We start from the raw sequence: 16,721 nt of genomic DNA on the forward strand, positions 1-16,721 counted from the left end.
TGAGAGATGTTAAAATAAAGCCAAATAAGAGAGGAAATTCAGGAAGACTGGGGATAGGTAAAAGACAGAGCAGAACCATTATATCCTGTGCAATTTCTGAAGCACTAAAGAATTGTCAAACTATTTAACATTTTTTTATGTTCTATCCATTAGAATATTATTGCAGGCTTTATGCATAAGTGGTGCCTGTCTTCAAGACAAGAGATGATTTTTATATACATTAATGTGTTGTATATACATTAGTTCTATTAACAGACACTGATAAACACTTTCTACTCCTATTTAAAGTGATGCACTAGGACAGCTTATGGAAGCAGAGTGTCAGGAAAGCTCCATCTCCAAGGTTTTAAGACCAAATCAAGACCATCCATTGGGATGTCTTAAAGACTTCCAGGTAGGCATTGGAGGGCTACTTTAACTGAGGATTTCCCCTTTTCTACAATGCTGTGCTTTATCAATAATTAAAAGATGAGGAAATGGTTATTAGCAGTGAAATTTTACTTCAGACCATCCTGCATTTAACCAGTAACTGTGGAGATTGTGGAAAAGGTTAGAGGAAAAGTAAGCAGAAAAAAAATAAAATCTGAAAAAAAATTAGCCGCCAAAGCTCTAGAACAAAACAGCAATCTCCAAAGAACAGGAAGCAAAGAGAAAAGCAGAGACTATCACAAGTGAACTAAACCACAGTATCAAATGCAAGGCCTGCTGATGAAGAGAAACGCCTAGCTTATTTATTGTTCTGTGTCAGTACTTATGAGGTTAAATAGCATTTTGCTTTAAAAAATGGCTGGTTTGATCACAATAGTTAGGCTTGTACAGTCACACCAATCAGTAAGCGGTAGGTGGGCGTGAAGGTGAGAGCTTCAGAAACGGAGAAATTAAAGATACAAGGCTTGTTCTCTAGTGGTTCTGTTGTGTTGTTTTCTGTGTGCTTTTTTTTTTTTAAATTGACTTGTTTGTGAGCCTTAATTACTAAGGTTGGTAGCAAAGTAATTCAGAGGTAACAACATCTTTTACTCATCCCATTTCTCCCTGAACACCGGCTTTCAAATGACACACCCTGAAGAACTTTATAGACTACAGTCGATGGGTAGTATTACATCTTGCTGTTCCTGGAGTGTACTATAAAGAGCCCTTTGTTTCTTTTTGATATAAGCGTGTTAGACCAGAGGTTTGGATCAATTGCTGGCTAAAATGTATTCAAAAGTTTTAAAGTAAGTTCAAGATTTAAAAGTCATCATTGTCAAATATTTGCAATAAATACGGAGTAGGACATATATAAATTAAGAAAAACCAAACCAAACCAAACCAAAACCCCAAAAATCTAGTTTAAAGTGGTTTTCAGCCACAGTTACTCACAGAATACCAGAATTTCTGAACTTGGGTAGGCTGTCTGGAGATCATCTAGTTCAATGCCCCTGCTCAGAGCAGGGCCACCTACAGCAGCTTGCTCAGGACCATATCTTGTTGTGTTTTCAGTATCTCCAAGGACTGAGACTCCACAACCTCTTGTCCTGTGACTGAGAAGAATCTTGCTGTCTTCCTTACTTTCCCCCACCATCAGATATTTAAACACATTGATCAGATCTGGGTCTTCTCAGCCTCTCCTCATATGAGAGATGCTCCAGACCATTAGTCATCCTTAAGGCCCTTTGCTGGACGCACTCCAGTATGTACATTTCTATCTTGTACTGGGGAGCTCAGAACTGGACACAGCACTCCAGATTTGCTTCAGCATGGCTGAGCAGTGAGCAAGGATCACCTACCTCTAGCTGCCAGTGATGCTTTTCCTAATGGAGCCCAGGAGGCTATTGGCTTTCTTTGCCATGAGGGAGCATTGGTGGCACAGAGAGCACCCAGTTGCACTGATTTCCCAGAAAATGTATGTAGCTCTCCCCATCACGCTGTCCTGTAGGCACTTCTGTATTTATGTGCATACATACGCTTAGGGGGGGTCTCCTACTGCTATGTTGTGTTGATTACAACATCTCTCCTATCTGCATCCCCCTGAACTCTTTTCTTGCCAGTCCAGTCTGCCACCTTCCTCACTTGATTGTGGGTCATCATCTCCCTTCCCTGTCATTCCTGGTTTAAAGCTCCCTCACTAGGTTAGCCCGCCTGTGGAAATTATGCTTTCGCCCCACTTGATGAGGTTGATCCCATCTCTTCCTAGCCATCCTCGATCCTCAGAGCAGGTTCCATGATCATAAAAGTTGAATCCCTGTTGTTGACACCAGCTATGCAACCAGTTGGTGACCTGCAGGATCTGTCCACTCTTCTTCAAGCCCTTTCTCCTCAGCCGCCCCAGTGGATTGACCACCTGGGCTCCCATGCCCTTGATCACTCTGCCCTTACAGCCATGTAGTCATGACTAAGTGTCTTTCCTGACTAGATCAACAAAGGATCATCTACCTAGGCAGATAAAGTAAGAGTACTCTATACATTTCAGCAGTGGTGAATCAGGTCTGAAACATACAGACAATTAACTACTAGGTACCTTTCTAATTATTTTTTTCTTGGTGAAATATGATGTGAAATGGATCCATAAATATGTCAGATAGGGAAAAATCTCTAAAATGTTGCTATAGTAATTCTAAGAACACTGATTATTTTTTGTCGCATTTGAGATTTAGATTAGAAAATTATTATGAAGGCTCTCCATTTGGGAATAATAAAGTTACAATAATTGGCTGAAAAATTTATTCTTGTTGACAGGAAGGCCTTTTGCAGTTTAATTTACATTCAGTATGAATCACCTTAAAGCCAAAAATATTTCAAAATTCTCTTCATATCAGAAATGCAAAGAAAGTTTAATTTTTGAAAGATCAGCATCACAATTCAACGTGACCTAGAACTGGGGCCTGAGTTCCAAGGTCAGAGTGACTAGATGAACAAGCAATCTTAGAATGTGTGTAGGGGCATTCTTGAATCCAGAAATTATTTCATTCTCTCTGAAAACTTCTGTTCTGTGCCTACAAACCCACCCAGGGAACCTCTTTTTCTAACAGCTGAAAATTGGAAAGATCATAATGAGAGGGAGTTTTCTTTTTTTTTCCTTTCTTCTTTTTTCCTTTCTTTTTTTTTTTTAAAGAGTTCATCACTTTAAGCATTATCCAGCACCTCACCAAATTCTGGAAGGGTCCTCCTGATTTACGTTTAGGTTGTTTGAATTACAAAATCAGGTAGTCTTTGAATTTTGCTCCAAGGCACAGTGAAGACTGATTTACAATAAAGAGAAATTATTCATTTGGCATTGTTTTAAGATATATAATTCTGTCTCTTGTAATATTTTTTTCATTCTCTGGGACCTACAGTATAATAATACATCTCAAAATCCAACAATAAAGTGAAAGATGAAAGAGAAATTTAATTATTTCAAGAGATTCCATAACTCTTTACAAGTTGATCCATTCAGCTCTATCAGGTAAGTAGCCTGATGACAGGATGATTGTGTAAGTAAGTTGGGTTTCCAGCACAGAATCTATTGCTATTGAGGATGGGAAGAAAATGAGATATACAATTGTTTTTCAAATTTATTTTGAAGTGCAAATTTGGATATACTTGTTGCCTATGGGCTTTTTCCCTTTGAAATAAGTAAGAGCAGCAGGTCATTAATGGAGCATTCTGAATCAAGCATCTGTGACCACTTTGCTTCCATTTCTCTAATAAGTCAATGGTAATTAATGCATCCACAGTTACACAGTGCCAAAAAAGAATGTTGTGCATTTACTCAAGTGACAGAGAAGTGTGATGTCTTCAGGCATTTGGAACATTTTACAAGGTGAGGGACTAGCAAAACATATTCAGATTTCATCCTGATGCTCTTCTATTGTATCTAATCTTCTGTCTATCAAAACATTGGAAAGCACTATCTGCACAGAAAACTTAAAGATTCTTTTCAGATGTGGTGAGAAACTTTCAGACCAAAGCCATGAAAACAGTAAATTATTCAGCTGAATAATTACAGTGAATACTGTAAGTCTTTATGCTATTCATGCTAGCTGCAGTTTAAAGAGATCCATGGCCTCCTGCCATTGCTCAATATGAAAGTCAGTAAACGCAAAATTCTTCAATTTCTTCTGAAAGAATGAAAAAGCTCTATCAAGCACTGGAAGAGGAAGTGAACAAGAGTTTCCAAATAAACAAAAAAAATGAACAGCAGACTAGATTTCTCCATAGAAAGAAGGAAATAACCTGGTAGAAACATGGAAATACTGACTAAATTTAACTGAAATTTTGTAAGTCCCTAGACTGATTTTTTTCTGCTAGATATTTCTTGCAATTATGATAAAAAATAACATTAGAAGGTAACATGACAACAGCCATACTGGCTCATATCAAAGGTATATTTAGCCCTGGGCTAAACCTTATAGGCATTTACATCTTCTGATTTCAAGTGATTACCTCTAGTGCTAGATCAGAAGAGAAATTAACTTGTGGATTGCCACACATCTTCCCAACGTGCTCATGACTTTATGCAATTCCTACCATCTCTGTTTTGTTTTCCTTCTTCTATTGAGCATCACAGGCAGAGAAGTCAGTCTATTTAGTTATTCTTTGTACCAAAGCTCATCTCCCTCTTTGATTGCCTATGTAAGCCCTCTGAGTACCTTTCCTGTTTTTTCAATATTCCTGTTAAGATAAGGAAAATCAGAAAGGCAAGGTTTTCCAAGCACAGATGCAGCACAGATTTAAACAGTGGAATAACAATGATCTGTACTATTTCTTTTTCCTGTTGTAACGATTCTTGGGGGGAAAGCGAAGTCTATTTACTTTTTGACTGCTGGCAAGCAAAGAAGTGCTGGTTCCGCAGAACTGAATGCTGTTAACAGTGAGATAGATGGTAAGATCAACTCAGGATGCAATTTATGAAGATTAGGATTATTCTTCTCCTATATGCAACAGTTCACATTTGTCTACATCAGATTTGGATCTTGTTTAATACTTTTTGGAAATCAAACAAGATCTCCCTCATCCACTTGCTTGTTAATTTCTTCAAAGAACGCCAATGTATTCATGGCACACGGCTTCCCCTTACAAAATGCATGATGACTCTTTACCACTATGGCATGTTTATTCACACCTCAACCTCAGTTTCTTTACAATGGTGACCAGGCTTACTGGGCAGAAGTTTCACCCACCTTTTTAAAACGCAGCACTAGGTTTCCCATTTTGCTGATACTGAGGATGTTTCAGGTGAGAAGTCATCCACCTTAGCAAATCAGCTTTTTCTACCATGAGTTTCTTTACAATTATGTTTCAAACATTTGAGTAACCTCTGATCTGCATGATATTTGAATATAACAAATCCTTTAAAACACAATAAAATATGACTTCCCTTATTCCTGAAGAAATGTTACATTTTCTTCAAAATTATAAACAGCCTATTGTCAGGCCTGACAAATTTCAGCCCTGGTCTAATGACATTTTTAAAGTCTAGTTTCTTGGGAACCCTCCAGACAGGAAACATCTGGTTTGTCCCATTAGAGACCTAAGCCTTTACTTCTAGATTTGCCTTATACAGGATACTAATTTTCAGAAACAGAATATAAAAGATTTGCATTTATCCTGGGCTTTCTTTGATTGTATCAGGTAGTGTACCTTAATTGCAAGCACTGTGAGTGTGCCATTGCATTTCCTGATTGGGCCTATTTTTCTAATCTATAATTATTTTCATTTGAGCTTTTTAATAGCATCAGTTGTATGCTGTAAAAATGTACCAGTTATATGTAATGGGCAGACTGCTAAAAGTCCTGATTTTGAACCAAGACTGAAGTGTTTAGATAGTGCGTTAACAGAATAAGAAAGGGTGCATTACCCCACAGAATAGCCTATCTAATTACAAGGCAGAGTGAGAATAGAAAGGCATAATGTGATGATATTCATGCATACAGAAGGCAGTAGTCTACACATACTGGCAGCTTAATTGTTGTATAATATTTCTTTTAGGCAGAGCAAAGTTTTAAGAAGGAACTTAAAATGAATAACAAAGGGCTGCTTTACAGATATTTTCAAGGAGTCTCCCAAGTGTGAATTGTTGCATAGCAAAATTATAGAGGTATTTATTTGAAAATGTAACAAGTTGACTCTCACAGAATGAGAAAAGACAGTCTCTAAAAGATCTTCAGAGACAAGACAAGCTCATGTTTAATATGACCCAAGTAGGAGGAGTGAGCTGGGAGAAGAAAAGTCAGATTTGTTCAAAAAAAGAGCAAAGTTGGAATGTTATTTTTATGGCATTTCAGACAGATATGAACAAGAAAAGACTGTATTTATCTAGCCAAAAGATAAAAAAGCTGCATAATAAAACTTGAAGTAACCTGAGCTTTATGTAGAGATGTATACAAATGACTATCTATCTCCAAGATTCTAGACAGAAAGAATCTGTTAGAGACAGGAGAAGACTGAATGTAAAAAATTAAAGGGATGTGCAAATCAGAGAGGCTGTCTGCCACAGAATGATCAGAGAGAGGTAGAGGCATATGCAAAATGTGGTGAACAAATTAACAATACTGAATTTGCAGTAAGTCCAGAAAAACACAGGTTAGAGGTAGATCTAGGTTTTACCATCTGTAGTTGGTGACTCTGGATTATAGACAGTAGCTAAATTAATATTCGCAGATGCTGTTAACCCCATAGATCAGGTAACAGGGAAAGTGTGGTGAGGGTTCAGGACAGAATGCTGTGGATGAAAACACTGAAAAGGAGTATCCTGTAAAGAACATGCTGAAGGGTAAGGAGTGAAGAACAGATGAAAGGAAATTGTACTACAGCATCCATCTTTTCCATTATTTCAGCCATTCAATCAAATGCTTTCATTATTTAGATCAACAACAATAATACATCAAACAATTTTTGCACTCTTGTAACATTTGCCCAAATACTTGATGCAGTGGAAGGACTCCGTTGAGTTAAACAGGCTTTGAATCAGTCTCTGTCCTGCCATCTCAAATCTGACAAACAATATACTTTTGCCCTGTAACATTCTCAAAAGGCAACTTGCCTAAATCAAATTATCACATCAAACTATTGCTAGCACTAATTAACTAGTAAATCAACAGGGTTTTAACTAATTAGCATATCACTGCTCCCCAGAGTCAAATAATTTATTATTTTAGTTTCAGCAAATATCCCTACCAAGTAGAGTGAGGCAAGTATATGATGCCTTAGAAACATGTTTCTTATTATTTGAAAATGAGAAGATGTAATAGATCTAAATTTTTCGAAGCAGTCATGTTTGAAAGTCAGAAAACAAAGAGCCTGTTTTGATTATGAAGTGAATTGGGTTTTGAGCCTTAAAGTAAAAAAATGTGGTTCCAGTTGCATGCAATTGTTTTCTTTAATCCAGCAGAGTTGGCTTAAACTGCTCAGACTTCATTTTATTCAGAGCATGGGGATTTTTAGTTGAGGAAAACCAAAGTTTCAAATGTTTTCCTAGCTGTTTTTCTTAGCTAAGAGGAGGAAAAATGGTACTCTGGCTCTGCTTTTCAGTTTTCAATTTTTTCCTCACAACCTGTATTACGGAACAGATGGGTTGGTCTTTGGAAGCTATATTGCAACTTATAGTAGTTTTCAATAATATGCTATACTTACTTTCCTACAGTAGTAAATTTTACTTCTTATGTGCACTAAGAAATTATTTTAAAACTGTTGTGTTTTCTTGAGAAGACTATACTTACATTTAGGCAAGCAGATATTTTCTGTACACAAAATGAGAAAGTGTTTTATACATATGTAGTTCCATAGCTCACAGATCATGTGCTTACACAGGTGGAATAGGGTTTTTCCTAAGGCAATAAATACTTCTCTATTCCTATGAAATATTATATTTTTTACTGTTAGGCATTATCATTTATATTTTACTAAAATACAAAAAGTAAACGTTATTTTTTTGCAAATAGAGGGCAGGGGAATCAAAGGATTAACACTGCACAAATGCAAACATGAAAACTCAGTACTCCACAGTTAACAGAGCAAGCTGCTCAAAAGATATTTTTCTGCTAAGAAGAGTTTTGATTCATTCAGCCGGCTAATGGTTGCAGTAGCTGAAGGCACTGCCCTTGACTTTTTGTTGCCATGCCTCTGCTGTAGCTCGCTGCCGCTGCAGTTCCATGATGAGATCAGAATATTGCCCCGTTCCTAGTTGCCTCACCACTTACTCAGTTCAGCTCTTCCTTCACTTCAATTTAGACCAAGATGCCAGACTCGGCACTGAAGTGACTACTGTGCACGTATAATGTCTCTCCTGCCAACTCTGCTACGTGGGTGGTTGTCTTCAACTGAAGAGAACTACCAATAGCTAGGATGACTCTATCCTAACTCACTTTTTCTAGATTTGCCAGTCATTTGCCAAAACCCCCGTTCACTGGTTATTCTCTTTTAACACTCTTTCCCAAGGCTGAAATTTTTCATGACTGGGAAAAAAGAGAACTTGAGTTTGCATTAAGGTAGCTAGAATATATATTAAAAATCCATCAACCTTCTTGCTTCTATTTGTGAAGACTGCCAGCTAAAATCCAGGATATTGTTGTATGGCAGAGAAACATATTTTTCTCTCTCACTTAGAAACACATACAACATATTAGCAAGACTGGCTAAAAAAGGCTTAGGGCAGCAAGCAGGTGTGTGTTTTACATATCTGACTCCAGCTTTCAGGAGGGGAAAAAAAAAAAAAAAACAAACCCACACCTTAATGTATTCTCTACAAATAAATAAGATGGCAGTTGAGACTCTACCAGGATTTTCTTCCAAACTTTTGGCTGGCTGGCTGGATAAACCCATTCTAACTAAGAGTAACTAAGAGGATTTTAAATAAGCAGAAATAATTATCTGAATTAAAGTGATTAGGGTTCAGTATTTAATTTTAATTTAAATTAGTTTTGCAACAAACAGTACGGATTATATGAGAAATTTTTTGCTGCCTTTGAAAGTACTTCCAGCAGCAGGTAAATTTCAGACATGTTACTTGTCTAATAAATGACCAGCATCACATTCCAGAGCATTTCTAGGGTTTCCAGAGTTCCTTTTCCAGTCTCACCTACTATAGCCCTGCTCTAACTTATGAAGTACTGTCAAATGGTAGTATCAGTGAGATGACTAGGAGCTAAAAATTAATCTCATTGCAGTAGAAATAAATTAACTTCAATAATTCACAGCAACATGCAGACTGACCTGTCCAATAATAGGTTAGGTGCAAATAAAAGCTTTCCTGGGTGTTCCATGGAGCGCCAGACTAAGCCAATCATCAGTATCTCTAACCAGGCACATTCCAGTAGATGGACCTGATCATGGAGTGTTAAATCCACAAATCCTGAAAGAATAAATAGGAGACAGTAAAACCACCCCAGTTTTGTAAGTGGAACAACATTATTCAGAGAGTCAGGTTAAAAAGTGCATTGGAGTAGGATAAGCAAAAAGAAAAAGCAATAAACCAGACATTTGTTCTCTTTACATTTTGGGCTGAGTTTTGTCTATTCTTAGGTCCACCATGGCTCCACCCTACAGAACTGTCAGCACTTTCTAGCCCCCTGGTTGTGTACTGCCCATCCCCTGCCCCAAGAGCAGGGCAAGAGTCAGGTGAGCATCTCCATCCCCACGCCTGTTGTAGTGGCCTGGGAAGACAGGCACATGCTGCAGAAAGGGGCACCTGCTGTCTGCTCCAGCACCTTGCTGCCTGTGGCATGACGGAGGGAAAATGGAAAAGTGCCTCTTATAAAATGAAATGATAGCTCTGATCAGCTAACCCCAGGACATGTTTCCTGGTGGAATGCTGTTTTACAGACTCGTGAACAATTCACCATATTGCAAGTGCTGTATCTCTGTGGAAAAGGACACAATACAGCATTTTGAATAAACTAGGGAGCAAATGCTGATCACTACACAATCAGAATTCGGTGATGAACTGCTTGCTTATATTTCTATTGGACTATAGTACCTGCAGGAAGGAGGTGACCTCTCCTACTCCATATTTAAACAATGCTAGAAACAATGAATGCAAAATTAGGAGGTTGCTTATAGCAATACTAAAATATGAATATGAAATAATAATGATGAAGGTAGGTATGAAAGCATAATGACAGTGGTCATTCCTGTGTGCATTTCATGGAACAGGTTGTATTATTGTCTATTTGAGATTCTCACTTTTCATGAACGTTACTTTCAATCCAAAGATAAAAGCAAAGGGGAGATTGCATAATACAATTTATTAGATCCTAGCATAATTTATTCTTTAAAATTAGCATGAACTTGCTAAAGTGAAATGTGTAGAAGTTCCCTTAAAACAGATCTTATTTATCTTTTACTCAGTGTTATGAGTGAAACACATTACTCAACTTTCCTTTCTTTTTTTTCAATTGTATTTGATTCATATTGGTCTTCAGACTACAAATTACAGGGTAAACTACCTTACCAGCCCAATAAATGGCAGTGATTTTGCTTCTATGTTGTGTCCTCACTAGAGGTATATTCTGAGTCAGTTTCGAGGAACACACCTGACATACTCTTGAGTACTATCTTGAAAAAAAGGGAAAAAATAAAAAGTGCACATATTTTTAAAGTTAAATGTTGTGCTATGAAATATATTTTTCAAATAACAAAGAGGAAGAGAAGGAACAAAATATAGTTCACAATAACTTAGAAAATATTGTTATGTTCTGTAAAACAGTTGTTGATATAATTATTTTTAATGAAAACATCTGAGAGAGCTGATCAGTCTACTCATAAAGAACCACTCAAAAAAAGGAAACAGCTTTGACATGTCTGAAATAAAACAACTCATCTATGAATCACTAGGAGTGAATTTAGACAGTTGTAGTACCTGCTATTTTTATGAAAGTGGTTACTACTGTAAAAAAAAAAAAAAAGTTTTCTTTTCCTGTATTCTTCCTTTATTAGCAAATGCAAAAATGACTTTCAGATGTCACAGACTGATGGAATGGCATTTGCCTGAGTCACCAAATAGCCTGAAACAATAGAGCTGAAGCTTAAGAGCAACATTCTTAACTACAAAGCATTGATTACAGCACTCAAGAATGAAATTGGCAGAAAGAAACTGCTGTCTATATATGGAGAACAAACAACAAACACCATGTTTCCTATTAAGTATTGCCTTAGTATGACAACACATAATAATATAGTGGTTTTATCCATGCTTGAAGAGTACCACAGCAACACAGGGACCCAAGTCCCCATGTGGTGTCTGAAGTTTGCAATCAGTGCATTACAAGTCAGTTATATTGCCATCATTTCACGTGGCTACACACTATTCTGCAGCAGATTGCTTCAATTGTTGCAGAAAAACTGAGCTTGTTACAACTGTGGCAATTCACTTTTCTGTAAAACTCTGCTTATTCTATGATATTCTGGATGCCAAAATGCTTTGCTTTGTTCACACCGTCTTGGTCTCTATTTTTATTACACCTGTTCTCAAACACCTTTTAAGCCCTATCTTTTTAGTATCTCTATTTTTCCCCATCCCCACATATGAAATTTCAGATTGCACTGAAGCTAAGTAATCTGCACAAAAACTAAAGAGAAAGAAGAAAAGAAATCTAATAAATTAGCTCACTAGTATTGTAGAGGAGGGATATTTTGTCAGCCTGCTCTGAGAATAGAAATATACTGTCCAAGAATGCTACATCTTTTAAAGTACCTAAACGTGAGTACTTTGCATTACGGAGTCCTAAAAGGATTGGCCAACAGTATTATTGGTACGGAATATTAACTCTGATTTCAGTGAAGCTAAGGAATTTTCAAAAAACTAGGATGAAAAAGAAAACTGACTGTGAGTCCATAGTTTCAAGCATTAAATGATCTGTCAGCCTGACATCTACTTTGGGTTCTATAACAAAACACAAACTCTGATTAATGCAGGTTTAAAAGTTTTTAATATAATAATCCACATCAACTGTAATTCATAAAAAAACCTGATCAAATTACCTTGATGGCTTTTTAGGTGACATTATAAGTTTAGTTGAGAAAAATAATAGTTTTGATGAAACAGACTTCTATGAGACATTTGATTTTGTAAAAACATGCAACAGATTAACTGAATTAAAATATTTTCAATGACACATCTCCGTATGTAATGGCAAAATGGTAATGACCTGAACTGAACTGTTTCTAGAGGAATGCCATACCATTTACTTCTTTACCCTCGACAATTTTTTTAATGATGACAAGGAAAAAACAGAAATCATGATTCAGATGTCATGATGGCATGTGGAAAATAATGCAAAAAGCAGGTTGATAGTGTAAGCAATATAATCACTCACTAGCTTAATCATAAAAAATACAGACGTACGTTTAAAACCAAGAACGTTAAGCGTATATACAGGATGGAAACAGTAGCAGCTACGAAGAGGACTTGGAAATGATGGAGACAAATCAGCCCAGTTTGAGCTTCCAGTGGGAAGTTACATCTAATAAAGACAATGAACTTTATAAAAAGCCAGGGAAACTCTGAGAGAGTAAGGAAGTTAAATTACCTCTGTGTTACCTGAATCTGGTAACTAGTCTTCAAGTGGGATGAGAAGTTGGACAGAATAATAAAGAAACATCAACATGAATAAAGCATTGAAAAACATGCCCTCTAGTGAGGAATAAGAGGAATATAGTTACTCTTTGTGAAGCTAAAGGGGCTAAAGGACTGCAATGGGTAAGTATCTAAAGAAAAAGAGAACAGCATTGCAAAAGGTGATGGCATAACATACAGAAGCCCATGCTGGAAGCTAAACCTGCTCCAAGTCAGACTACAAATGAGGGGCCATTGTTAACAACAGAAGTAGTTATTTTCTAAGCAACATACTAAGTTTCCATGCATTTGCTATCGTTAATCAAGTTTTAATTATTATTTTTAAGACATACTCTTGTTCAAGCAAACTAATTTAGAGTAATGTTACAGAAGGTTAAATTAAATGATGAATAAACCATTAGTCACTTCATCACTCAGAACATGCTGCATTTTAATGTCGCTGAAATTATGTGTAGATGTGCACTGCATTCTCAAATATTAGGGTTCTTTTAATGCTGGCAAGTTTTGAAAGAAGTATTTTTGAATTTTAAATTTTTGGTTACTGTGCTGTAAGGAAAAATAAAATCCTTCACTGTTAATAAATTAATTAATGAATTGCAGCTTATGGATATGACCGACATCTGATGCCATACACCAGACTGAACAATTGCATGACCTTATAAGACATATCAAAATCCTTATGTGGCCAAAACCTACAAGACCTAGACTGCCATTAAGCTATTCATATATCATGTGCTTGGCAGGAGAAAGACACTTACAGAATAAAAGCCATGGGTGGACCATCCCTTTTTCATATACAGGTAAATTAACAGTATTTTTGAGTGATTGCCAACACAGAACACAATAACTGTTCCACAAACTCTTGTATAAATATGGAAACCTGAACTTCTGAAAAGCCAGAAAGGTCTTCTGAGCACTCAGCTAAGAGTAGGTGACAAATAAATTTATGTTTTGTGTAGAACACAAAACAATAATGTTCAAATTAAGCTGATTATCCTTTCTAATATAAAACAGCACTATGTGCCGCATCAGTGACAATATGATAAAAATCTCTCTCTTCCAGACAATAAGACACCCTGAAGCAGCAGTGGGTCCATGGAGGAAAATCTATACAAAGCCCTGTCTTGGCAAGCATGACTCTCTAGAGGTGACATTAGACTTGGGAATCCAAAACTGTATGACCATCCTAAAAAAGGAAGGCAGCAACTATCTGCAACAGGTATGAGCAAATCTCTTTGTAAACTGGGAGTTTGGGCAGTTGCAAAAAGGGAAGGGTTGCCATGAAAGAACACAAGGACTGCTGGAAGAAGTAGTAGGTAAAACATATAACCCTGACAGCAAGAGAGAAATGGTTTATGGACAAGATTGTTGGGCTGCAGTAAGGAACAACATAAAGCTCAGATGGTTTTAATTTATTGCTACTGTAACACACACTGTGAACCCTGCAGTCCTCTGAAATAATCAACAACAACATATATATATATATATATAAAAAATTTAACCAATCAAATATTTTGAAACTAATAAACTTATAATTTGCCTCAGAGACTTTTGACCTACTAAGTAGCTTTCTATTTCATCAAAAACAATTTCTCTAGCAATTAACATTCTCTGAGACCCAATATCCAGTGTCATTGCAGATTCAATCCTACAACAGTAAGTCCTCCAGTGGATACTTACTATCATTTGGGGATCATTTAATTATCATCATTTTGCAGCTTCTACTAATATTAAGACACAGCTACAAGGTGTCCAGACTATTCCTCTTCCCACAAAAAATGATAAGGCAATCTTCTTTTTTCATCTGATCTAGCTGTAATCCTATATGTTTATACCATATGTCTTAATTACCGTGGTACCTGAAATATAAATTTCAGCTAATTTTTGCAAGACAATAAACAACTTTGTACAATAAAGAATGACTCTGTCTCCAGGTGCTTTGAAGGAAAGTAAAGCAAAAGCAGTAAAAAGTTTTAAAAGCAATATCAAAGGTCCATCTACCAAAGTATCCCATTTACAACAGCAACTGATACCAGATGCTTATGGCAAAACATACAGCAGGACAAACATATGCTTCTACAGAAAGCTTTCTCAGGCTCCCGTGGTATGCGGCTCAGGGATTTCCAGAGGCAAAGATGGTCTTTTTGTGCTTAATGTCCCCTAACATTTTTTCCTCCAAGTTTGTCCAGATGCTTTTTAAACCCATTTAGGCATTTAATGCACTTCAGATTTTTTATATACTCTGGAAATAGTACTCTCCAGTAAGAAATTTCACGCTCTGAGTTAACACTAGGAAAATAATAATCTCCTATTGTTCTGGAAGAAAAATCTCTTACTTTCATTTAATGCATTTAGTTATTTTATTGGAAGACACCATCATTCCCTAGGTCATCATCTCACTGCTAATCTTCTCTTTTCCAAACATTTTTAGTATATTCAGTCATTGCTCACATGAAAGTTATCCTGTTCACCTTTGAACTCATCTTGTCCTTCTCGGACCATTTGCCAGTTCAACTATATTGTTTCAGAGACAGTGAGACTATGCACCGTTTTTCAATCTGCCCTTGTCATCGTGACCTTAGTCAACTTAATGTCTTCCCCATTTTTATCACTGTTATTCGCGCCTTTTTTTCCAGCTAACTTATGAATATGCTGAACAACATAGGCCTAACTATTGAACTCAAAGCTTATCTCTTTCCTAAATGTCCTGCCTGCTTGTCTGGAAAGCCTTTAACTTGATAGCAACAGGAATTTTTCTAGTATCTATCTCCTATAGCAAAAAATCTGGGATGCTATATTATACAAAAATGTTGTGGGAAATCAGAACATTCCCACATCGTGTGTCTTAAATGTGCACAGATGAACCACTATTTTTTTTCTATCTTAATGTGGTGTTTTGAAAAGTGGCAACAACCACAGAAAAAGGCTGTTATTTACAACTCAATACAGTATCTCAGCTATGCAACAGTCATGTAGGCCGCATTTGGAAAAAACACTAATTAGGTTGGCAAAGACAGCAGGGAAGTAGTGGTGAGTGCTGCAACCTAATAGCTAGCAACCATTCAATAAAGCAACCAAATTAAAAGAGGTTTATATAGACAAAAATATCTAAGTAGATAAAACAGACAAACAGAAAAATAATTCCTACAGCAAGTTCTGTTCTCAAGAAACAGCCAGGAAGAGGAGAAGCAGCACCTGTTTCTCCTATCCTAAAGCACATTGGAGGACCAATAGCTCAGTCACCACTGTTTGATCAAGATGCAAAATCTGTGCTTGCTCTAGTGCCAGGAGCTCGGTGCCCGACATCTCCACTTCAAGCAGAAAGGTGAGACCACATCTACATGTTTACCTAGCACATAAGATGACATGTTGGTCTGAACGTGCATGGATCACTCAGCCTCTTCAGCCCTTAAGGCTGAGCCCTGAAACCTCTTAGTTAAGAGGTGGCTAAAAGCTAAAAAGTGGCTAAAACTCACACCTTGACGATAGCCTTGTCTGTACACAGCAACAGCAGGGCAAACCAGAGTCCAAGGATAAGGGCATCAGAGAATCACAAACACTGTTTTCCATGAGTCTCAGTATTCACACAGCTATTTCTATAATGCTACTTATTGCTACTTCTTTCCACAGATCTTCAGACCAAAATTATAAGAAACCTTTATTAAGTTTTCCCTCCTGAGGGCACTTAAAGTACGACATGGGTATATTGGCTTAATTGTTTACATAACTCCAGTGTTTTAAATCAAGACCTATTATGAAGACTGAAGATCAAAAATCTCTAAAATCCAATATTTTCAATCCAAATATTCTGCTAAAAAAAAAGTAGTTTCATTATTTGAATTTTTTTTAAAGGGACATTTTTTCTGACCTCACTTACAGAAACAAAAGTAATTTAACTACAATTTGCTGAGTTCCAGGGAGGAAAGTCAGAAAGGCAAACACAGAGCAAGTGGCACAATTGTAAGAGCCTCTAAATACTTTGTCTGCTCTTTCAGAACTCTCTATTTTCACTGCCTGTATAATTATAATATAGCAGAACACCAATCCAAATTTATACGCTGTCTCCTCTAAGCCTAAACAGTCTGTTAGAAATGAAATGAGATCAGAGAGAACAGCATCTGCTCTTAATTACTGTTAATTCCTTTTCAAAATTTTATTTCACATTTGCCATTTTCAGCTCTAATGGTTC

The 16,721-nt window shown here is 36.7% G+C and overlaps 1 protein-coding gene across 1 annotated transcript in view; it reads right to left on the minus strand.

The window, feature by feature from the left end:
- Positions 1-16,721, minus strand: part of ESR1 (estrogen receptor 1) — a 152,804-nt gene that overhangs the window by 23,474 nt on the left and 112,609 nt on the right. Inside the window, 1 exon segment of the mRNA XM_052784716.1 lies at positions 9,172-9,310. Within this exon segment, the coding sequence (XP_052640676.1) occupies positions 9,172-9,310 (139 nt within the window).

The sequence above is a fragment of the Harpia harpyja genome, chromosome 4, assembly GCF_026419915.1.
Source record: "Harpia harpyja isolate bHarHar1 chromosome 4, bHarHar1 primary haplotype, whole genome shotgun sequence".
NCBI classification, from domain to species: domain Eukaryota; kingdom Metazoa; phylum Chordata; class Aves; order Accipitriformes; family Accipitridae; genus Harpia; species Harpia harpyja.